At 36.7% G+C, this 24439-nt stretch overlaps 1 protein-coding gene across 1 annotated transcript; it reads left to right on the forward strand.

Annotated features, from left to right (window-relative positions):
• Positions 1-808: 808 nt before the first annotated feature.
• Positions 809-9171, forward strand: LOC149781527 (uncharacterized). The gene has a single exon (XM_089935620.1). The coding sequence runs from the start codon at positions 1090-1092 to the stop codon at positions 2209-2211; it is 1122 nt and encodes a 373-aa protein (XP_089791746.1). The 5' UTR covers positions 809-1089; the 3' UTR covers positions 2212-9171.
• The last annotated feature ends 15268 nt before the right edge of the window (positions 9172-24439 follow it).

The raw sequence follows: 24439 nt of genomic DNA on the forward strand, positions 1-24439 counted from the left end.
TATATATATATATATATATATATATATATATAACTGGTCTATTTGCAATAAAGATATTCAGTTCATTAAATCTTAAGTGTTTTCTTACTTTTGTTGTATATTCGTATATATATATATATATATATATATATATATATATATATATATATATATATATACTCTTTAAAGTTTGAGCTCTTGTGTACTTTTAGTTATTTATCTAGACCCCCTATGTTTCATTCTTGGATCCGCCCCTGTATCACGGAACTGAAAGGCTTTGCATTACTAGCACATCTATTGGTTAAAAACATCCCCCACCCCGATGTTAATCGAACATGTTCTAGAGTCTGAATAGATGTAAATGACGAACCTGATTTGGTGTAAGTGTTGCTGGGATAGGGTCGGCATGATCCGTCATTGGTCTATTCTCACCTACAAAATGTTTACTGCAGACATATGTCCATCTTGTGATTTTGTCAGTAGTAAAAGTTCACCTTCTACAAGCACGCACATAACACCTATTATCCGTTTTGGAAATGGGATCCAAAATATACACGTCATATATAAACGATCTGAATAGCTACTATCGCTATTACAAAGTCCAAAGCAACAATGTCTTGAAGCACCGCGATTTTTTCGCTTTTCAGGGATAGATGCAATCTTTTCATTGTGTTCGGCTATTTATATCGTAGTTCAAAAGCCGGTTTATTTGTCCTACCTTCTGCAGATGAGTCTGCAAGCTATAAATATTTTTAGCAATTAACAGTGTCGGTCGATCTCTTGTTGTAACTAAAATTGCGCATGCTCAGTTTTTAAGAAGCAGTTTTGACGTCACTGTTCTGTGCGATCCGTTTCAAGACATTTTATTGTCCAATAATATACCTCGACATATCACTAAGACAAAACGAGCATGTGCTATATCTTACATTGTGGGACTACAGATTACCCAAGAGTGAAACAATATATAATCATACGCGTTCGGATTGCGCCGAATTGGAGTGGTCAAGCTAAAAGTACACAAAAACATGGTACCTCGTGAGAAACCATTTCAACGTGAAGTATGTGGGGATACAGTTAGGCCTAGTTTGTAGTGGAAATCGGAATAAGCAGATGATGGAACATAGTGGAGAAAAAATATTAAGGAGTAAAGTATGTAATAAAATGTTTAGTCAAGGTGGAAATCTTCCGAAGATGCATACTGGAGAAAAACCATTTCAGTGTGTCGTATGTAATAGAATGTTTAGTCGGGGTGCAAATATGCTGATACACATGAGGTCACATACAGGAGAACAACCATTTAAATGTAGAGTATGTAATAAAAGTTTTAATGACCGTGGAACTTTGAAAAGGCATACGACTATACATACTGGAGAAAACCCATTTAAATGTGAAGTATGTAATAAAAGGTTCTGTTTTCGTGGAAATTTGAAAACCCACACGAGGATACACACTGGAGAAAAACCATTTACATGTGAAGCATGTAATAAAAAGTTCAGTGACCGTGGAAATTTGAAAAGACACACAAGGATACACACTGGAGAAAAACCATATAAATGTGAAATATGTAAGGAAAGGTTTAGCGAGAGTGGAAGTTTGAATAAGCACATGAAGATGCATACTGGAGAAAAACCATTTAAGTGTGAAGTATGTAATAGAATGTTTAGTAAGGATGACAATCGTGTGAGACACATGAGGACACATACTGGAGAAAAACCATTTAAATGTGAAGTATGTAATAAAAGTTTCAGGTTTAGTGGAAACTTGAAAACCCACACGAGGATACACACTGGAGAAAAACCATTTAAATGTAGAATATGTAATAAAAGTTTTAGTGACCATGGAATTTTAAAAAAGCACACGACTATACATACTGGAGAAAAACCATTTAAATGTGGAGTATGTAATAAAAGGTTCAGTTTCCGTGGAAATTTGAAACGCCACATGAGGATACACACTGGAGAGAAACCATTTAAATGTGGAGTATGTAATAAAAGGTTCAGTGTTTCTGGAAATTTGAAAACCCACACAAGGATACACACTGGAGAAAAACCATTTACGTGTGAAGTATGTAATAAAAAGTTCAGTGACCGTGGATATTTAGAAAGACACACAAGGATACACACTGGAGAAAAACCATATAAATGTGAAATATGTAAGAAAAGGTTTAGCGAGAGCGGAGGTTTGAAAAAGCACATGAAGATGCATACTGGAGAAAAACCATTTAAGTGTTAAGTATGTAATAGAATGTTTAGTAAGGATGACAATCGTGTGAGACACGAGGACACATACAGGAGAAGAACCATTTAAATGTGGAGTATGCAATACAAGTTTTACTGACTGTAGACATTTCAGAAGGCACACGAATATTCATACATGGAGAAAAAACATTTAAACTTTGAACTGGCACACACATATACACACTATAGACAAACCATTTAAATGTGAAGTATGATATACAAATTTAATTACCTCAGAAATCTGAAGAAGCACCTGTGTATACATACAGGAAAAAAACCACATTTAAGTGTTAAGTATGCAATACAAATATTAAGTACAAGGGAGATCTGTAGAAGTAAATGCATATACATATTGGAGAAGAACCATTTAAGTGTTGAGTATGTAACAAATATTAATTACAAGGGAGATCTGAAGAAGCACATGCGCACACATACTGGTGAAAAACCAATTAAATGTGAAGAATGTAATAAAATATTCAATGACAGTAGACATGAGGATAAATACTGGAGAAAAACCATTTAAATGTGAAGTGTGCAGTGAAATATTTAGTAATTGTGGAAGACTGAAGAGACACGAGAGGGTACAGCTAAGTTGACTGAATAACTATCTCAATCAAATACTGTTTAGCATATTTTTTATGACAAAGTTGTTTCTGTTTCCACATCCTATGAGTCTTAATGACATAAATATAGGCATTTATTTTCTTTTCAATTAAAAAAGACCATAAAGTTAACCCTAAGACAATTTTAAGGTATGGGCAAGAGAGCCAGAACTATATCACCACCTTAAGGACTCCTTTTCTGTGCATTTTTGTCATATATTAACTTCATTTATGATTGAGCAGAGTTAAGATTAGTTCTTACTACTTCACAAGCTGTGAGAAAGCTTGCCAGTAGCTTATAGTGGGTCAGTGGTTCTTCCAGGGGGTTTTCTGGGTTCTTCCTCCACCAGTTATACTGGCCACTATGTATAGCCTATCTTGTGCTGAAAAGTGACATTAAACCCCACAACAACAACAACAACAACAACTTCACAAGCCTTTGAGAACTTGAATCAGAAACATAGTCAAGAAGAATCATCTTTAAATCTTCATTTGAAAGATGTTTATTATTTAAAAACATCAATGCCCCACAGACAGTTAATAACATCAATGCCCCACAGACATTTAATAACATCAGTGCCCCACATACATTTAATAACATCAATGCCCCACATTCAGTATGCCTAAAAACCAGTTTAAAAGGACTCGAAGCCCAAGGACTCTTCAGCTGATTCCGTAACAGCAAACAGTGACAAATGATCACCTTCATCCCAGTCCTTTCCTGTATCAAAACAATAAGACTGTATCATATTCTTCAAATGGTTCATCAAATGCAGGAATAGGTTTCAGTTAGGCTTTCCTACCATTTGATAAGTGTAACAAAATCAACAGCCTTTAGAAACATTACAGTTTCACTAATAGTACTCTGAAACAGGAGTTCTGTTTATCTTGCTCCTGTTTGACAATGAGAGTTTGTCCTGTGGCACTCTGATTAGAACAGAAATAATGAGTAGTAAAAAAGAGGATCATTGTGATCAATACCTGTTGATTGATCAATAATACCACTAGCAAAGGTGGCCTTATCTTAAAGACTGACCAATAAATGTCAGCCAAAGGAATAATTTCCTGCTCAGTGTCATTTTCTGGTACTTTTTCTGCCATCACGCTGGAAATTGCTCAAGAATGATACAAATCAGGCATGTTAATCTCAACAGGATCAATGTTTTGTTTGGAAAAAGGTTTGTCATTACTAATGAATTAGCCATGACCTTATCTCCAGCTAATTTATTGCCTAGTAATAAATGAATGCTTTCTACTGGCAAAGAATCGCTCCTCCAACAGTCCTAGGTCCGAGAACTTAGTCTAATGCCAAATTGACACAGTGGAGAGGAACATTAAAAGTTGCACTATACTTCCAGAATCAAAACACTTTCACTAGAAGAAGACATCTTCGATATAGGCATGTGTGTGTGTGTGAGATTTGGGTTTCTGACATAGCTTTAACAATGTTTCAGTCATATCACTATGATGTCTGCAGTGTGACAGCTTATAGTGATGTCTAGCACTTGGGCATCATGCCACAGACATGTAGCATAATGCCCCATCCAGTCATATTATCCTGACACCAGGCCAACCAGTCATAACACAAACTCTTAATGCTGAGCACCCAGCAAAGCAACTGCTAGTACCATTTTTATTTATCTTTGGTATGACTCGACAGGGCTTCAAACCAGCGACCTCCTGCATGCGAGGCTGACTCTCTAACCACTAGGTCACTGGAGCTGTTCACTCATACAAAGGCAAATTTCCTGATAACAAAAGTTTCTGAGAACTTCTGTGTCCCTTGATACGTTAATTTGCATACACTTGGTACAATAACCAATAACTTAAATAAGTGATATAGAACCTTCTGAAATGATTAGTAATTAAGTATCAAAAATAGAGTCAGTCTTGTGTTTGCATGACTAAACAAATGTATTGATTTCAGAATAAGACCTTTAACTTGACCTCTTCGAAATAAGAGCATTTGATATAGCTGTTTTGATTATGTTGCTTATTTTTCAACCAGTGTCTATCAGAAATGATGTTTCTTCTGAGTCAAGGAGTGATCATCAGCCTTACAACCAGTATCTTCCAAAGTTCATGCCTTTTGTTAATTGTGATTGGTCTTGACATAACTGTGGAAGCGTCTCTTTAGCTGTTCAGTTAATATGAGCTACCTGAGGTTATCATACTCTTATTCAACCATTTCCGCTGAGCACCAGATATCAAATACCGGTAGTTGCTTGCTTTTTGTGGTTTGTTTTGTCTGCCTGCCGCATTTTACATTTGTTCACATTCTACAATTTATTAAGCTTTATTGATATACCTCAGCTATCAACTAATAACGCCTCAAGATATACTCATTAACAACATCATAATAAGAACTTTCTTGTACTGTCAGTTTTGCCAATAAGTTCACTTTGTGCTAGTAAAACCCTCTGCTATCTTGGCAATTTCAAGATTTTGTATACTGTAGATCGACTTTCAGTCTAATACTAAACACACTTTCAGATATGGAATGTGTTAACCTAAATGGGGTTGGGTGCAGTATTATTGAGTATGTGGATTTGAGTATGCTAGATGGAGTGGTTTGCACATTCGTTAATATTTAGACAGATATATTCAGTTCATACAATTTAACATTTATAGAATATTATGGTCAGCAATGGGATATTTCCCATTTGTGTTTTGAAACATTATGCTTCAGACATGATCACTTATGTGTCTGCCACCATGTTTAATGGTGGATGTCTCATCATGATCTAATGTCACACCAATTTCTTTCATGGAATGTTTTGGTACTAAATATTTTTGTGTTTAAATTAGCTTATCTCTACCATAAGTTTGTTTTTACATTATGTGTGTTCAGGAAAAATTTTAAGTAATTTCAGTAATTTAAATTTCTTTGAAGCAATACATGCACATATAGAAGGTCACATTTACCTTTTTATTCATTTATTGTATATTATGAGGAAGCTGGTAATATATTCCAATCTTTAATTGATGATAGCAATTTATTTTGATAAGTTAACCACCAGACGTTGTGTAATGTATAGGTTTCTTATCATCATCGTTTGTTATTATATATTGTTCATTTCCAAGTTTAAATGGAAACGTCTTGTCATTAGCAATATTAGAACATAACAGTGTTTATATTTTGTTGTCATGTAGTTGGTTAATAAAGCTTATTTAGTTTCATCTTAGTACGTTTTCATCTAATTGTTGTAATTCTTTGCCACTGACCAATGTAATCGTTACTTGTTATAAATGAATAGAAAAATTTGGAATGTATTTATTTGCTATGATGAACAGATTTTAGAGGGAAAAAAAATATTTGTATAATATAATAATTGAGAAATTTTATAGTTTAAAAATAACCATGATAAAATGTATGAGTATATAACCAGCATGATATAATTGTGTAGTAGATTTCTGGCAATATTCTCCCCATAATCTATATTCTGATCTTTTGTTTAATCACCTTTCACAAAACAAAAATAACAAATATTTGTGCCTAGGATAAGACATTTTTAATGAAATATTTCGTTTTGCATTTTGTCTCTTATAACAGACCTATATATTTGCTGTTTGAATTTATTTTACATTTGTTTGTGACTTTGTCAGAATATCTTACTATACAATATAATATATACCTTTTTGTGGACTGGCACAATGAAAACGAAACCAATAAACAATCACAAAGAAATAAGGTTGTTAGCTCAATCTACATCAAAGAAACAAATATCAGAAGAATTAGGAAAACAATAATGTCAAAAAGTTTTGTCAAACCTGCATCAAAACCTATTAGAAAATTAGGAAAACTACAACACGAGATAGGTGGAAAAAAAACAATGTCAGTTAATTTTTAAAAAAAGAATAAGAAAAATAAGGGCAAATAACTGCACCATTAATTCTATTCCAAATGGATTATGATGGATTGAGAAGAATGATGCCAAAGAAAGACAAAAGTAAAGCTACTCCAAATGGAATATGCTGGATTGCAAGAAATAATACCAAATAAAGATCAAAGCAAAGCTATTCCAAATGAATTTTTGTGATGGATTGCGAGAAATATTGCCAAGAAAAGTGAAAGTAAATCTACTACAATTGAATTAGGGTGGATTGTGAGAAATATTACAAAGAAAAAGGGGATACCTATACCAAATTGATTATGATTTTTTTGTTCTTGTTGTAGGGTTTAACGCCATTTTTCAGCACATGATAGGCTATACATGGCGGCCAGTATTAATGGTGGAGGAAGAACCCGGGAAAACCCCGGAGAGAACCACCGACCCACGAGAAGCTACTGGCAAGCTTTCTCACATACCCACATTGGCTGAATCCGAGACTCGAACCCATGCAGACAGAGGTGAGATGGCTCTGATCCTTAATGGACAGCGCTTTAGACCACTCGGCCACTCGGGGCCCCAATTGATTATGAAATGTAACAAATAAGAAAAGACAAAAGTAAAGATATTCCAAATGGATGATGGTGGATTGCGAGAAATAATGCCAAGAAAACATGATTGTAAAGCAGTGAGTAAATATGCACATCATTTCGTGGGACTAGCACTATGTCGATGTGACACGATTTACAAACAAGTTCTGACATGTCAGTAGTCTACAACAGAGCCAACATGGTGTTACATCTTTTATTAAATGGTCAGTTTGATTTGTTGCTTTGTATATAGTGTATCATCAGAAAAAGTTATCTCTTAATGACTCACTGTACTAATGATATAGAAATAGTTGTTGATGAAATATAGTATATATCAGTTTCGGTGGCCAGGACTGACTGATAATGAAAGTTAGATTTTAATATTAAAAAAAATAATCTTTCGAGATTTTATCCTAGTTGTAACTGGAAAAATAGAGACATTGTTTTATTAATGGAATTTCAGTTTAACAGATTTCAGTTTGAAACACTCATTACTGAAATGAACACCTGAGTCTTTGGTGTGGTATTGAAAGCATACATTTCAAACACACATAGTTCTAGAAAATACAGCAGCTCATATGGTTTTCTCCATACAGAAACTGTCATCTAGTATGGTTTTCTCCATACAGAAACTGTCATCTAGTATGGTTTTCTCCATAGAGAAACTGTCATCTAGTATGGTTTTCTCCATACAGAAACTGTCATCTAGTATGCATATATCTTGATAAGTATAGGTTTAATCATGAGGACTGAACAATTTAAAGTTATTGAAGTTTTAGTAGCATGATCTTTGCAAAGGTTTACAATAGGAATGAATTAGTACATTGAGTCTTTATGGTTATCACATGAATGATAGAGGCATTCTACATGTTGGTTTCAACTTGGAATAACACAACAATTCGAAATCGCAAGCTGTTGCAATCTTTGTCTATAAATTGTTATTATTCTTAATGTACTTTTAGCATACTGGTGTGTATACCTATATTTTTTGTTATTCCTGGTACATGATTTTATATAATTCTTATAATTCTTATTCATGACTGTATTGTGTACAGAATATCTTTATTTCATTCTGGCCTATGTGGCTTGAGTATAGTACTTCTTATGATCTATAAATAGATGGTTATATATGTGTTAGCAATTAGTAATAATAGTCTTAAAAATAAGACTATACATAGCGTCTGTGGCGTGGTTTCTTTGTGACTGGCGGAATATCGATGTTTCGAGAATCATTCTTCGGCTTCCCATTGGTTGTGCTAGGTTACGTGAATGTGCTTACTTCACATAAAATCAATAGTATATGCTGTCACGTGGGGTATGTTGCGAAGTACAGTCGCAATATAGGGTGTATATAAGGAGAAAGTTATGCAATCAGATTCATTCCGATTTTTTTGAGTCATTCATACTTATTGTGTTCCTGATATAAGTATCCATACATGTTTTATCTTGTACATACATATTTTTTTAGAGGAAAACCATTTGTTTTGACTCTTCATAGAAATGGAAGGTGCTCCTTTTTAAAGACTCTAATATTCTACTGGAACTGTTACAAATTATTCCATGGAATTCTGGACAGCGCCATCTTGACAACGTATCAGTTCTTGGAGGACCAGTTCATTTCTGGTACTGAAATTTGTTAAGACAGCTATCAACCGCTGCAAGCAGCTCTGAATAAACACGAACTCGTCAATGTCATCTTATCGAAATCAAATAATGACTTAGATGAATTGTACATTTAAATGTTTATATTACCTCTTGCCAGTTGCTTATTTCACTTAGTTTATATTTCCAACTCCTTAAATATGCTAGCCGATAAGAATAGCCTTAGCAAACGCGGGGCCCGATTTGAGTCATTTAGGCGTGGCCTCCCTGGATTTAGTCTTGGGCCCCATGTGAATACGACATCTGCAAATAAACATTTAAACAAGTTTTATATGATATTGAACTTAAATTTTTTTCCATCGCTTTAAAATTACTTTCTGTCGATATACTTTTAAACATTAATAACACGTGGGGTCCCTGTAAGCGCAGGGCCCAAATAGTCCAAATTGGTTTAATCGGCCTAAGGCCGGCCCTGCTTGCCGGTATGTGAAAGGCAGCGCCTTCAATGTTCACGGAGTTACTGTGCTGTGTTTGTAGTGCTCTACTTTCTTCATTTACACCATCTTTCGTTTTTGAAACATATCTCTGTATTATATTTATTTAATCAAAATTAATGAAAATTAATTAATTAATGAGTTCGAAAACTAAAACAAGCAACTTATAAATTTGCAAAGGAGATTGTTATTAGTCGCAAAATATTAAGAACTGCATTTTGTAGCGAACACACTGGACAGGGCTGTACAGAGTTCATTCATTCCATCAATACATCGTTGCTTATAGTCAATCTTAACTGCGTTGGAATTGCAAGTATGTGTATTTGTATGTGATGTACATTAAATATGTGTAGAATTAACGCTGTACTTTTAGTGATTCAAGTGTTGCCGAGAATTCAGTGGTGTAAATGGAGCAATAGTCAGGTAATTTGGATCCCGTTTGTATATTGAATTCAGTGATGACTATTGCTGCTGCTGTTCTTGTTGGGTTGTTTGTTTTTGATCCATCGGTATATATTTTAACATAGTACGGGTATTTTTGGTTGATTTCGTTTACCAGTACAGGTTTTAGTAAGTTTTCTTGTCCTTCTTTATTGCCTAATTTGGTAGCTTCAGTGTTACTCCTTGGTGGTTTTTGTAACCATGGTGATTTGTTCTGGTCTGTATTGTTTGTTACCTTTTTTTTAAGTAGAGGTATCTTTTCTCTTAGTTCAAGGATTACTTTTGCCACTTGGTGTGTTGGGTATGATTTTCGGTTTGAAGACAAATTTACACTTATTTATAGCTATTTTGTTGGGATGGTTGTCTGGGTGGGTATCTAATCGAATGGAGTATCGGAGGAGCAGTTATTGCCTACGTAATGTTAAAGGTAGTTCTCCTGTTAGTGTTTGTAGTTCTTCTAATGATGCTGAGGGGAGTGTTCCTGTCCATAATAGTAAGGCTTTTCTCTGGATAGTGTCAAGTTTTTGTAGTACAGGTTGCTTAGCCGAGTTATATGCTTGGCAACCGCAATCCAGTTTTGATCTAATTAGGGTTTTATATATCGTGAGGAGGGTTTCCTGCTTGGGTCCCCAGTCAGTCCCTGTGATGTTCCTGAGTAAATTGAGATCTTTGTCACAATTCTGGGTGAGTTGTTCAATGTGCTGTTTCCATGTGAGGTGGTTGTCAAAGAACATTCCTAGGAATTTTATCTTCCCTGATTACACATTTATACGTTGCATTTTTTGAAGCATTGGTTTACCAGAGTGAATGAATGAATGAATGAATGAATGAAATGAATGAATGAAATGAAATGAATGAATGAAATGAAAACAGATACAAATAGGAGAATTATGAAATAAATGAATTTACAAATGAATGAAAGAGGATAAATAAATAACCATTACAGGACTGCAAGAATACAATACCAAATAGAAACCTTTCTCATCTTATTCATCAAATGACCATTACAAGTGAGCCAGAATACATGATAAAATAGAAACCTTGATCCCCTATTAATCATTAAATAACCATTACACCGTGTAAGAATACAAGATTCAAAAGAAACCCTATTACTAATATTCATAAAATGACCATTACGAGAGTGGCCAATAGAAATCGCTTCATTTCAAGCAATCAAATCAGGCAGTTATCAAGTTGTTCTGCAGTAGGAGGTAAGCAAGTTGTTAGTTTAGCTTGGGTGTCGTGCATTAGTTTGGTTATATTTCTCATACGGAGATTTCTCTTAGAAGCAGATAAAGGTGGAGGGATAGGGACTGATACGTAAAGATGGCATATAATGGAGAGGTTATCTGATGCAAGGTCATGGGATAACAGGGAGGAACGAAAAATGTTATCATCAGGTCTATGAAGGATCCAGTTTAAAATGTGACCATGTTTATGGGTGGGTTGGTTAACTGATTGTTTGAGGTTGAAAACATTAATGGAATCTAAGAGTTTTGATGCATTTGGGTTTCCGGGACAGAGTGCGTGTCTATTCTTCGCGGACATTGATATGTAAAAATACAACATTATCAAAATTATTACTTGTACAATTCTGATGTGAGATAATAAAATAGCTATCTTTTTAAGATAGTTCATTAACTCCAAACTTATTTATAATAATTAACTTGAGTATTGATATGTGTAATCTCGGTGATGACACATTTATTATGCTATAAACAGGAATCAGGCAATTAGCTGACCCGGTAAAGCGCTCGCTTAGCATGTTGGGATGCATGCCATGCATGTTCTCTTTTAAGTCTTCTGTTACAAGCTCGCAATTTATATTTTGTGTTAATACTTTTACACATCGAATGTTTTCCAATACTGTCTATAAAAGAAAGATTTACAAATATATGTTACTATCAAATCTGGACTACAAGAAAGAGAGATCGGTGATCAAATTTGTCGAATATTTTTTCTTTTTTGTTTGTTGTTTTATCTTTATTTCGCATTCGAATTCAAATATCCAGTACCTATTCCAGTATTCTCTCTGAGACTTCTCCTCTCTCTCTCTCTCTCTCTCTCTCTCTCTCTCGTATGAGGATGAGAGCGCCTTCTTTTGTGGAAGTAGGTAAGTAGTTTTGAAGATTATGGTGAACAGCTTATTTCGTTTATACGGATACCATTGTTGTCTTGGTGATGACACATTTTGTTTGTATTAATCCGTTGCGGAATTAGCTCACATGGTAGAGCGCTCGCTTAGCATGCGAGAGGTACCGGGATCGATACCCGGATTCTCCACATTTTTAAAAAATATTTTCTAAACTTTCTATTTTTAAACCTGGAACTGTTGCTTCGCCGATATTTTTCGAAGATTATAGTGAACATCTTGTTGCGTTTCATGGATACCGTTGCTGTCTTGGTGATGACGCATGGAGCTTGTTGAAAAGAGTTGGGGGTTAGCTCAAATGGTAGAGAGCTCGCTTAGCATGCGAGAGGTACCGGGAACAGTGATCGGATTCTCCAGGCAAGTATTATTGATCTTTTTGTGAAACCTTTCTTTAACTGTCATCTGTTGTATCACTGATATTGTTCGGGGGCTGGGTTGCCATCACTGCCTGAAACTAAAATTCCATGTTGTTCCAAGGGGAAAAAATGTACATTTATTTATATTACTGTGCTATATGCACTAGTACATAGATCCCTATCTCTCTCTCTCTCTCTCTCTCTCTCTCTCTCTCTCTCTCTCTCGTGTGTGTGTGTGTGTGTGTGTGCGATTGTGACTGAGCGCATTCGTTTGTGGCAGTGGGTACGTAGCTTTGGGAATTACATTGAACATCTTGCTTAGTTTACACGGATACCGTTGCTGTCTTGGTAAATGACATATGAAATTTGGTAAGATGAGAGGGGAATAAGCTCACATGGTAGAGCGCTCGCTTAGCATGCGAGAGTTACCGGGATCGATACCAGGATTCTCCAAGCACGTTTCCATTGTTATTTTTTAAATTTTCACTAACTTGAATCTGTTCTATCATTTGTAGTTTTCGGGTTTTGGTTGGCATTACCACCTTATACGAAAATAACTGTTCCAAGGGAAAAATGTACAATTATTTATATTACTTTGATGTGTGCACTAGTACATACAAATCTCTCTCTCTCTCTCTCTCTCTCTCTCTCTCTCTCTCTCTCTCTCGTTTGTGTGTGAGTGAGAGCATGTTCTTTTGTGGCAGTGGATACGTAGCTTTGGGGATTACAGCGAACAGCTTGCTTAGTTTTCACGGATACCGATGCTGTCTTCGAGATGAAACATACAATTTGCAGGTTGATGATGTTACAAGGGAAGAAATAATGCAGATACAGAGTGACGAAGATGAAAAATAAGCTGTGAATGCAATATATGATAGTGGGGGTGGGGTGGGGGGAGAGGGGAATAAAATGAAAGAAGCAGAGTTGATATGATCAGTGAAGAAATATAATCTGACCAAGACATAATCCATAATCATACTGGTAGCGATGGATCGGTGACATATTCAGGTGATGAAAGGATGGTGGTTGAAGACGTTGTTGAGAGGTCAAACGATGCTAAGAGATGTAAAGAAAACGGTACTAACATAGACAATTTCAAAGTAATACAGAGGAGGAGGAGAAGGATTAATTCAGTACCTAACCTGAAAATGAATAGTATGCGACGAAAAACTATTGAGAAATGATAAAAGATTCTTCTATATTTAATGCTTTGAATAGACTCATCACTATCATGGCGTTAAATATTGTATCTCTAAACGTAAATGGCTTGCATGATTTGAAAAAAACTAAAGTCTGTTTTAGAAATATTTAAAGAGAAAAGAGGCCATATTTTATTATTGCAAGAAACCTTTGGGATGATCAGTTTGCTGAAAGTATTAAAGAAAATGAGATTTGAAATGGTGACATATTTTACAGTAAAAAAAAAAATTCCCAAGTATACTATACAAGAAGAAATAAGGAAAGATTACAAGATTAATTTAGATTGCAAACTAAATTTAAATCATTTTAAGAAGTTATCAATAAAGAATCATATAACATTACCAAATATGAAGAACTCAAACATATGTTAAGTAACTGTGAAACTGAAAAATAAATAAATAAATAAATAAGACATAAATACTTTAATGACAAACTAATAAATAAATAACAAAACTAAAAGAAAAAGAAATAAACGCTCGTACATGTCTAAACCAGAACCAACATATATTACCTCATTCACGAAATTTAACTAGGATAGGAGAAAAAAACACCCATTCAAACAAAATGGCCAAAACCCTAACACTAAACAGGACCCATAATGACCTCCGATGAAGCAACGAAATAACTACGCCAAAGAATCAACCCACAGCATATAATGGGAGCATGGACATCAGCCCAGCCACCACCACTAGCAACTTTGTCAGAACATTACATTTTACAGTCAGAAGGCCACCCACCCCCAACAGACGAACTCACCCAAGCTAGCTGCATTTGAACCCGCAAGTAGTACTCCAATCTCAACTCCTCCCTTTATCTCACCCTTCATTTTTCCCAAATTATACCCGGGTACAGGATCAGAAAATATTGACCTAAACGACACACTCCAGATTCTAATTAATGACTCAGCATGGACAGAAATAAGACAAGTCAAACCCTCGATAGACCAAATCAACCAAAAACTTTGATTAACACCCACCGGAAAACCACGAATCACAATCAAAATTACCAAAACAAACCTGGGTACGGAATTGATAACCCCACCCCAAACTACAAAATCCAAAACCCAGAAACCAAGGAAAATCATACAGCAATAGAATCAATCTCTAAATCAGCAACTGCGCAATTTGACACAACTTTCAAAGATAAAAAAGTAATGAAAACATTCATTGCATCCAAACTCCAGGGCCGTTAGAAGACACCAAAACTTTAGGACAGGAACAGCAAGGGGAAATAGCAGAATTCTTAGATTGTTTAGATAGTCAATTCTGGAACAAAAACCACAAGTGAATAAGCAAACATACTTAGGTAAAGAGAAGCTGCCCATGAATGAACTAAACAAAGAGACACTATCCACAAGAAACCAACTAACATTGTCCAATCATGAACAAAATCAAACCACAAACAACACTAACGAAAAGGAATTAAACATTCAAAACCAAAATAAGAAGCCACAAAAACCAAACCAGAAATTACCAAACCAATTACCAAACCACCAAACAGATAAACAAGGGACAAAGTCAAACACCAAACCAGACCCAAAACCTACCCCAGAAACAGAGCAAAACCCAAGACACCGTTAAAAATATTTCACCCCATCAATCTCACAATCTTTATCTCTAACAAAAATAAATGGGCAGTACAAGAGGAGCGAAATTAAATGCGCTAACTGTACAGGACCTCACTACCCTAAATCATATGAATGCCCCCCTCCCCCACTGCCTGTGAATTTGCTATAGTACAACATATGGATTCGAACCACACATCATATAAAGAAGCAAGACTAAATATCATTCAAAATACGAAAACCCCAACCCCAAAAAAGTACATATTCAGAACTGAACATTACCACCAATCAAACAAAATAGACCCCCCCCCCCAACAAAAAAACCCACCAAAACACCACTAGCCGAAATGAGAATAAAAAACCCAGGAAAACTAACACAAGCAGAACAGCACTCCCCAAACTAACCCCTCACCACAATAACTTCTAGTAGGCATTATGATAATAATCAGGCACCCATATATTAAACAAACCAATTAAAAATATCCACTAGCACACCAGAAGAATGGAATAAGCAAGTCACCAAATCAAATAGGTACTCTACAAATGTTGTCCTCCGGTTCATTAGTGAATTTGCTAATAGCATTGTACACAACACAAAGAATGATCATGTCCCAATCGACATGACTAATCAAGTACTAACCAAATTATTAAACAAATTCTTTCCCAATCAAAACTCGAGATCATAGTAAACCATACCAAAATCATAACAATAGTAAATATCAATAATCAATATGTATCACACTCAACGTAAATGCTTCGTACTGTGGCAGTGGAACTGCCGCGGGATCATTAAGAATATCTCCGAGCTAATCCAAAGAATAAACTCCGACAAACCTAAACCTGGCTTTACCTGCTTACAACATTTAATTCCAGGATTCTCGCCTGTATAAACTAAAAATAGAACAAACGATAAATTAAAAGGCGGGCTAGCAATTTATGTTACTGACTCACTTCCAAACACCCCCAGAAGTTGCCCCAGATCATACCCAAGACGCATCTGAACAAATAGAAATTCAAACCATCATGATTAACGCTGACCAGCATACTCTAAAACTGCTAAACGTATATATGACCAGGGGGAGATAATACAACAACAATCAATCACTATACGAAATTGACCACTGACAAAGAAGAAGATCTTATCATATGCGGAGATTTTCACGCCCATTACGTAATATGGGGAGGAATGACACAAAATCTAATTGGAAAACTACTTGAAAATGGAAAACCGAATCCAATCTATTTATCCTTAACAATGGAGGAGGAACAAGATTAGACCCCATCAACGGTCAGATATCGACCTCACCATAATCACTCCTAAATTGGCCCATATATCAGGCTGGGAAGTTGATCAAAACAGCACCTTTTAAAGCGATCACTTCCCTATCCTACTCAACCTCAATATAATAACAGATACACACCCAACTAACAACATACCAAGGTGGAGGTGTGACAAAGCCGATTGGGATAAATTTAAAACTGCCCTCTCTACAATAACTTTAGCAGATCTTTATAATGATAACATCGATCAATACGATCTAACTGTAATGAAGGTTCTAACTGAGGCAGCTAAAATAAGTATACCCAGAACAGGAGGACAACAACTTAAACCACCATCCCATGGTGGAACGAAGAATGTAAAGTAGCTCAAAAAACTTTTTAAAAGGCCCTTAATCGATTTAAACACACACCAATGACTTTAGGATTTACGAAAAAAGGGAAAAAGAAATGAAAACAATAATCCAAAATGCTAAAGAAAAATTCTGGCAAGCCTTCTTTTCTAACATAAACTTCAAAACTAACGCAAAACAGGTATGGGACAAGATAAAAATAATAAAGGGGAAAAGCCAGCAATGGACTGGAAATTTAACCAACAAAGAAAAGGCAAACTGCTTGGCATCACACTTTGCAAGCATGAGCAGCAACTCCAACCATACCCAAAAATCCATTGAGCACCGCCAAAATGTAGAACGAAAGTATCCAAACCTCTTCTCCGACCTAGGATCCAAACAATCTAAATTAAACGAGGACTTCACAATAGCAGAATGGATAACTGCACTTGCTAAGAAAAATTCAACTTCACCCGGGAAAGACCAATCTGGCTATGAAATATACAAACACAACCCAGTAAAACATAGCCGAAATCATACTAGATCCACTTAATAAATGGCTGGCGGAAGGGCCAACTACCCAAAAGCTGAAAAAAACATATCGTCATTCCAATACCCAAACCTCGCAAAACCCGAACTGACATCAATGCGTATAGACCCAAATCTCTAACTGATAACATATGCTAAATAATGGAAACAATGATTAATGACAGACTAAAATACCATCTAGAAAGCAACAACTACATTGCACAAACACAAAACGGATTTCGCAACAAAAGATCACCCTGGACCAATTGTTCAGACTCGAAGCAATCATCAAGCTCGGATTTAATGCAAAATGCAAATGCAATAGACAGCTAATTGCAGTATTTCTTGATCTAGAAACTTAATCTATACGAAATAACTGGCCCCATACATAACTGGATATTAGACTTCCTAAAAGATCGGAAGATACTGACAAAAGTAAGGGATCAATATTCAGATATATATAAGCTAGGAAACGGTACACCACAAGGTAGCGTGCTTAGCCCCACTTTATGCAACATATGGTAAACGACCTTGACACTATAATTAACCAAAAATAAGGTAGATCTATCCCAGCGTGCTGACTATGGTGGGACTTGGAAAGCAGGCAATCGAATCAGCAAGACAGTCTTGGGGCAAATACAAGATAGTCTTAACCAAATAGGTCCGTGGGCAGATAAATAGGGTTTCAAAATGTCCAACACTAGAACAGAAGCCATTATGCTCTCGCCACACAGTAGAAATACTATAGATTACCCTAAACTGCACATACAAAGAAGAACTTTTTTGTGTGGTCAAAATAGCCAGATTCCTAGGAATGTTTCTTGACAAAAACCTAACACCTAACACCAAGATAAGATCTAAAACAAAAACTAGAATATATAAGGTTGTCTAAAAACCCAAACCATCAGGCCCCGCTGCAAAAAGCGGCAAAGTGTATCAAGATAGGAAATTGTACTAAAACCCCAAAATTAATACCTATAAGATGTTCCTAATCCCAACGACCATCATGCCCGGCTGCACAATGCGGCAACCAAAATACCCAGCGAAATTAGTTAGGACCCTAAGCTTTTTAAGCCTAGCAAAGTTTAAATAACATACACAAAAGGGTGAACCCAAACCAAGAACCACCCCACCCAAAACAGACTCAATAGATACAGCTTAAATAACTCTATAGACTATCACTATGCTGACACTGGTGCGGTACTATCTTTAAAAAAGAAACTGCACAGAATACATCTCCACAAATCCGTCAAAACGTTAATTCATTAACATTTTGGCAAGGATGTCAAAAAACGTATACCATGCATAAAGCAAGGTACCTTCCTATTGAGCAGGCTGTACCTGACCGAACCTTCCTCCTCGCCATTGCCGGACATAAAATTCATAAACGTACATAGCACATATTAAATACATGAATAGAGAGGCACTTTTTCTTCAATTCATGAACAATTAATTAACCCTCCACATGGGAATAAAAACCTAAGGCTCCCGATGTGACGTCACAGGGGCGACCAATCGCTACTGGCGTCACATACTGCTTGGTTGACACCTAGTGCAACTGATGCAGACTGAATTGCTACCTTTAACTCGATGGTGTGATGGGTCTATCCTCACTCGGGTATAGCCTTATATTCAGGTCTCTAGGGTCTATGAAGCCCGTCATATTGACCCAACACCTGAAGGCTCAATTAAATAGTGCCTTTTATGCACAGTAATACCAGGGGGATAAGACTCTAATTCCTTCTTTCGGGATCAATTAAATAGACCGCTTATGAACAGTAGCCAGATGTACTTGCAAATAAGGGCGAAAACGTCTATAATTTAATTGATGATGACGATGACGATAGAAATACTAAATACTTTCTAAATCTTGAAAACTATCGACACAAGAAAAATGTAATCAAAGAATTGACTGATGATGACGATGTAATTATTTCAAATACAACTGAAAAAAATGGTACAAATAGCTGCATCGCTTGTCACTCAGCATTAAGAGGTTAGTGTTAGGACTTGTCGGCCTGGTGTCAGGATAATGTGACTGGGTGGAATATCATGGTATATGTCTGCGGAATGATGCCCCAGTGCTAGACATCACTATAGACTGTCACATTGCAGACAACGTAGCCATATGATAGAACAATTGGTAAAGCTACGGTAAAAATCTAAATCACACACACACACACACACACACATACACACACACACACTGAAATCTTGGATGATATACATCAAGTATATAATCATTTATACTCTTCGGTAACTATTAATTGTACAGATTCACTTCTAAATTTTGTAAACTGTTCTGTACCTGATGAGGATAAAGATATGTGTGATGCCATAACAACAGTTGATGAAATACATACAGGTATACAAGGGATGGATAAAATTAAAGCCCCGGTCCGGACAGATTGATAGTAGAGAGACGTTGTAAATTTTATGATTGTATATATGATATTATGCTGCAAATTTTTCAGTGTTGTGAATGACAATATTATGTCGAGATCAATGAGATTTGGGGTTATATCGCTTATTTATAAAAACAAGGGAGATAATAGAAGGTTGAAAATTAGTACCCCATTAAAGCCAGGATCATTATTGTCGTCATCATTGGAGTCAGGATAATTATATTCGTCATCATTGGAGTTAGAATCATTATAGACGTCGTCATTGGAGTCAGAATCATTAAAGTCAGGATTATTATAGTCGTCATTATTGGAGTCAGCTTCATTAGTCGGGATCAGTAAAGTCATCATTTGGGTCAGGATCATTATATTCGTCATCATTGGAGTCAGATTCATTATAGTCGTTATCATTGGAGTCAGCTTCATTAGTCAGGATCAGTACAGTCACCATTAGGGTCGGGATCATTATAATCGTCATCAGTGGACTCAACATCATTAAAGTAAATCGTGTTACTGGCTTTTAAAATCACATGATTAGTATTACCAAACATGTATGCTAGTATTGGTTGCCAGTAGGTCTTTCTCACGTGTATATATTTAAGCCTTTTATGTTTGAGTGGTTATTTGATACAAGCACATTAGGTACATCAGAACAATGAACACAGTATTAGGCAATGTTGTAGATTTAGCAATATTTTCAAACTTACAGCTGTATAATCTGTTATATATATATATATACCAACTGATGTTACAGACATTGTGGACCTTCTTGCAATGAGCTTACCAATGAAAGAGGGAGACGGCTGCTCGTGTTCGCAAGCTACAACAACTTGGTACTAGCCAACACCCTGGGACAACATAAAGCTTCACGATGCTGGACATGGCACTCACCAAATGGAACCCATCACAACCAGATCGACTACATACTGGTTCAAAACCGTTACCGATCTGGCATCAATATAGCAAAAACAAGGACATTCCCAGGTGCTGATGTTGGGAGTGATCACGACCTCGTGATTATGAACTTCCGAGTAGGCTGAAAAAATTAACAAGCCAAAGAACATCAGGCTTAAATTCAACCTTGAACGACTGAAGGACCCTAACATCTGCAAGTCATTCCAAGCCACAATTGGAGGAAAATTTGCTCCACTCCTTGTGATGGATGGTGATGTCAATGAGATGACAGACACCTTCAACACAGTCATGACAGCACCTGCCAAGGACATCATTGGCCTCCATCGCCCGAAGAAAAAACCCTGGGTTACAGAAGAGATTCAGAAGCTGTGTGATGCCCGAAGAGAACTAAAAAACACCAGACACACAACAGGGGCATTGAAGTACCGAGAAATAAACAAGAATATCAGAAAAAAAACTTGACCAAAGCAAAAGAAAATTGGATTGGACAAAAGTGCACAGAAATGGAGAACAGTCTGATAAAGAATAACAGCAAAAAGGCATTCCAAATTGTGAAAGACCTCACCAGAGAGAAACAACCAAGAGTCAGTACCATTCAAGACAAAAATGGAAAATGCCTCACAGAAGCGAGTGACATTGCAGAAAGATGGACTGAGTATTGCAAAGAACTCTACAACCATCAGTCCACAGGAGACCCAGAGGTGCTTGAAGTTCCAAACAAATCAAATGATGATGACTTCCCCATTCTCAAAGAAGAGGTGGAGTCAGCAATAAGAGCACTGAAGAATGGGAAGGCAGCTGGAGTAGACAACATCCCAGCTGAACTTATCAAGAATGGGGGAGAATCAGTGAAAGAGCTACTGACACAAATCTGCAACAAGATCTGGCAGACAGGTGAATGGCCAACACAATGGACCCAGGCACTGATTATAACACTTCCCAAAAAAGGCAATCTTCAGCTGTGCCAAAATTACAGAACTATCAGTTTGATCAGCCATGCTAGTAAGGTAATGCTGAAGATCATCTTGAACAGACTGAAACCACAAGCAGAAAAAATAATCGCTGAAGAACAGGCCGGGTTCCGGAGTGGAAGAAGCACAACAGAACAAATATTCAATCTCAATGTTCTGTGTGAAAAGTACTCGCAACACCAACAAGACATCTATCATGTGTTCATAGATTTTAAAAAGGCCTTTAACAGAGTGTGGAATGAGGCTTTGTGGGTCACAATGAAGAAGTATAACATGGGTCAAAAGTTAACCAATCCCATCAAGCAGCTGTACGTCAAGGCTACCAGTGCAGTAATTGCCCAAGGTGCTGTGGGGGACTGGTTCCAGACAACAGTGGGAGTGCGTCAAGGCTGTCTCCTGTCACCCACGCTTTTCAACATCTACTTAGAGCGCATCATGAGCGAAGCCCTGAAAACTACTGTGGGACAGTCAGCATTGGAGGGCGTAACATCACCAACCTCCGCTTTGCAGACGACATTGATGGGCTGGCAGGCAGTGAAGACGAGCTAGCCACCTTAGTGAAGAACCTGGATGAAACATCTTCCAGATTTGACATGGAGATAAGCGCGGAGAAGACAAAACTGATGACAAATAGTGGCAAACAAATCTCAGCCAAGATTAAAGTCAGAGGTCATGAACTGGAAACAGTGAGCCAGTTCAAATATCTTGGTTCCATAATCACTGAAGAGGGATCAAGAGCAGAAATTTTGTCAAGAGCAGAACAAACAATGGCAGCTATGTCAAAGCTAAGACACATCTAGAGAGACAAGAATATCTGTCTGAAAACTAAAATCAGACTATTGCGAGCTCTCGTCATCTCAGTCTCTTTGTACTCATGTGAGATATGGACCCTGACAGCAGAATTACAACGAAGAATCCAGTCACTTGAAATGAGTTGCTACAGAACCATCCTTGGTATCTCTTACATGGACCATATCACAAATGAAGAAGTGCGTAACACCATCAGGCGCGAAGTAGGCCAATATGAGGACCTCCTCACCACCGTCAAAAAGAGAAAGCTGAAATGGTATGGCCATGTCACTAGTTTCAACATTCTATCCACAACAGTCCTGCAGGGCAGCGTCCAGGGTGGCAGAAGGAGAGGTAGACAGAGAAAAAAGTAGACTGACAACATCACAGAATGGACCAGGAAAAGTTTTGCGGAGACACAGGCATTGGCACATGATCGAGACAAGTGGAGGGAACTGGTCAGATGTTCAGCAGCACAGTGCCTCAACGACGACACTAGGCCATGAGACTGATGATGATGATGATTATGTTACAGATATATACACTGCTACTAAAGATCAGTTACAGTAACAAGTATATACCCGTATATAGATAGTTTGGCTAATACTTTAGGTAGTACTAATTCAGTCACCATTTCCGCTAATATATTATCCACATTCTCATTCAATATGTCAGACAGTTTTTAAGTTTCATTCAGTGTATATTTTCTACTAGTCGGTCTATTCTAATTTAGTTCATCTTTTTTTAATAATGTCTCGACTGCATCTCTATACCTCAAGCCTACTGGTTAGAGAGGTTCTAACCCAGGTCGAATTATACCAAATACTTATAAAATGGTACTAACAGCTGCCTCATTGAGCGCTCAGCATTAATAGGTTAGTGTTACGACTGGTGGCCTGGTGTCAGGATAAAGTGAATGGGTGGGACATGATGCTACATGTCTGCGGTATGATGCCCCAGTGCTAGACATCACTAAAAACTGCCACATTGCAGAGATTGTAGTGATATGAATGAACAATAGCTACGTCAAAAATCCAAATCTATTTCTCAAACATACAGATGCACACACACACACACACACACACACACACACACTTCAGGAGGTATGGAAACACTTTAAATTAGTACAGGAAACAGGTATACCGGCACATCATTACATTATTTGTCATTTTATTACTATTAAAGTTTGAGAAAGTAGTTTAATATGGATTCGTTCATGATATCTTTGTTTTCTATAATATTCCAGATATAACTATTTGTATACAACGTGACTGCAGGAAACCTATATGATTACCAGTTAAGGCAAACTCTTAAGCTAAGGCAGTAAAATATTAAATCTAGGTCGCAATTACCTCTGGTTTTAAGGTGTGCTACTAATAAATATGCATACAATTTCTTGTTTCGTGATTCTAGGATGAAAAGAAATTTTAAAAATAAATATAAGGCACACTTTAACCAAGGTCACTGCCACAACGATATCTGCGTCACAGTGATCTATATTTTTAGTCAAGGTGCGACACTTGTAAACATGCAGCTCCTGGTGAACTTTCAAGATTCCATGTATAACAGTGTACCTGTTTCCAAAAAACAAGACCGACCTCAAAATGTTCTGAATGAATATAGATATAGTACATATGTATAACAGTATCCCATTTACGCCGTCCTGGGAGAAGGGGATAAATGCCTAGGAAAAAAGAATAGCTGAGATGCAATGATGCATATTTTTTTTGGGGGGAGGGACATAAGCGCAGGTAGAATTAACAGGCATGTCGATTATTATGTATACGTTGATGCCAAATCTGACGTGTAGTCATCGTTGCTAGTCAAAGTTCCGATGAGATAACCCTATCTGTAGAGAGTTTTCATATCGGAACATTGGTGACAGAACGTGACGTGCACTATAACGACTCTGCCCTACTTCACTGAGGCAAGCTAAATTGTAAATGATATTATGTCACCCTTTTTGAGGCTAATTGACGCATTGTTCACACAAGGAATATCTCCTGTTACCTGTAAGTAACAGTATTCTGGAAATAATCAAGTCAGCATATAACTCCGTGATAATGGCTATAGATGTTTTTAGGATGCTGAAAGAAAAGTGACTCTACATTTGTGAAAATGTTTTATTCCGATTGATGGAATAAACTTCGGAACAATGCAAGCACGCTTTTCGCATG

The sequence above is a fragment of the Sinohyriopsis cumingii genome, chromosome 15 (genome assembly GCF_028554795.1).
Source record: "Sinohyriopsis cumingii isolate HCF-2022 chromosome 15, ASM2855479v2, whole genome shotgun sequence".
NCBI lineage: Eukaryota > Metazoa > Mollusca > Bivalvia > Unionida > Unionidae > Sinohyriopsis > Sinohyriopsis cumingii.

Excerpts from the sequence above, each read along its gene's own strand:
- LOC149781527 (XM_089935620.1), top strand. The coding sequence starts at position 1,090 with ATGATGGAACATAGTGGAGAAAAAATATTAAGGAGTAAAGTATGTAAT.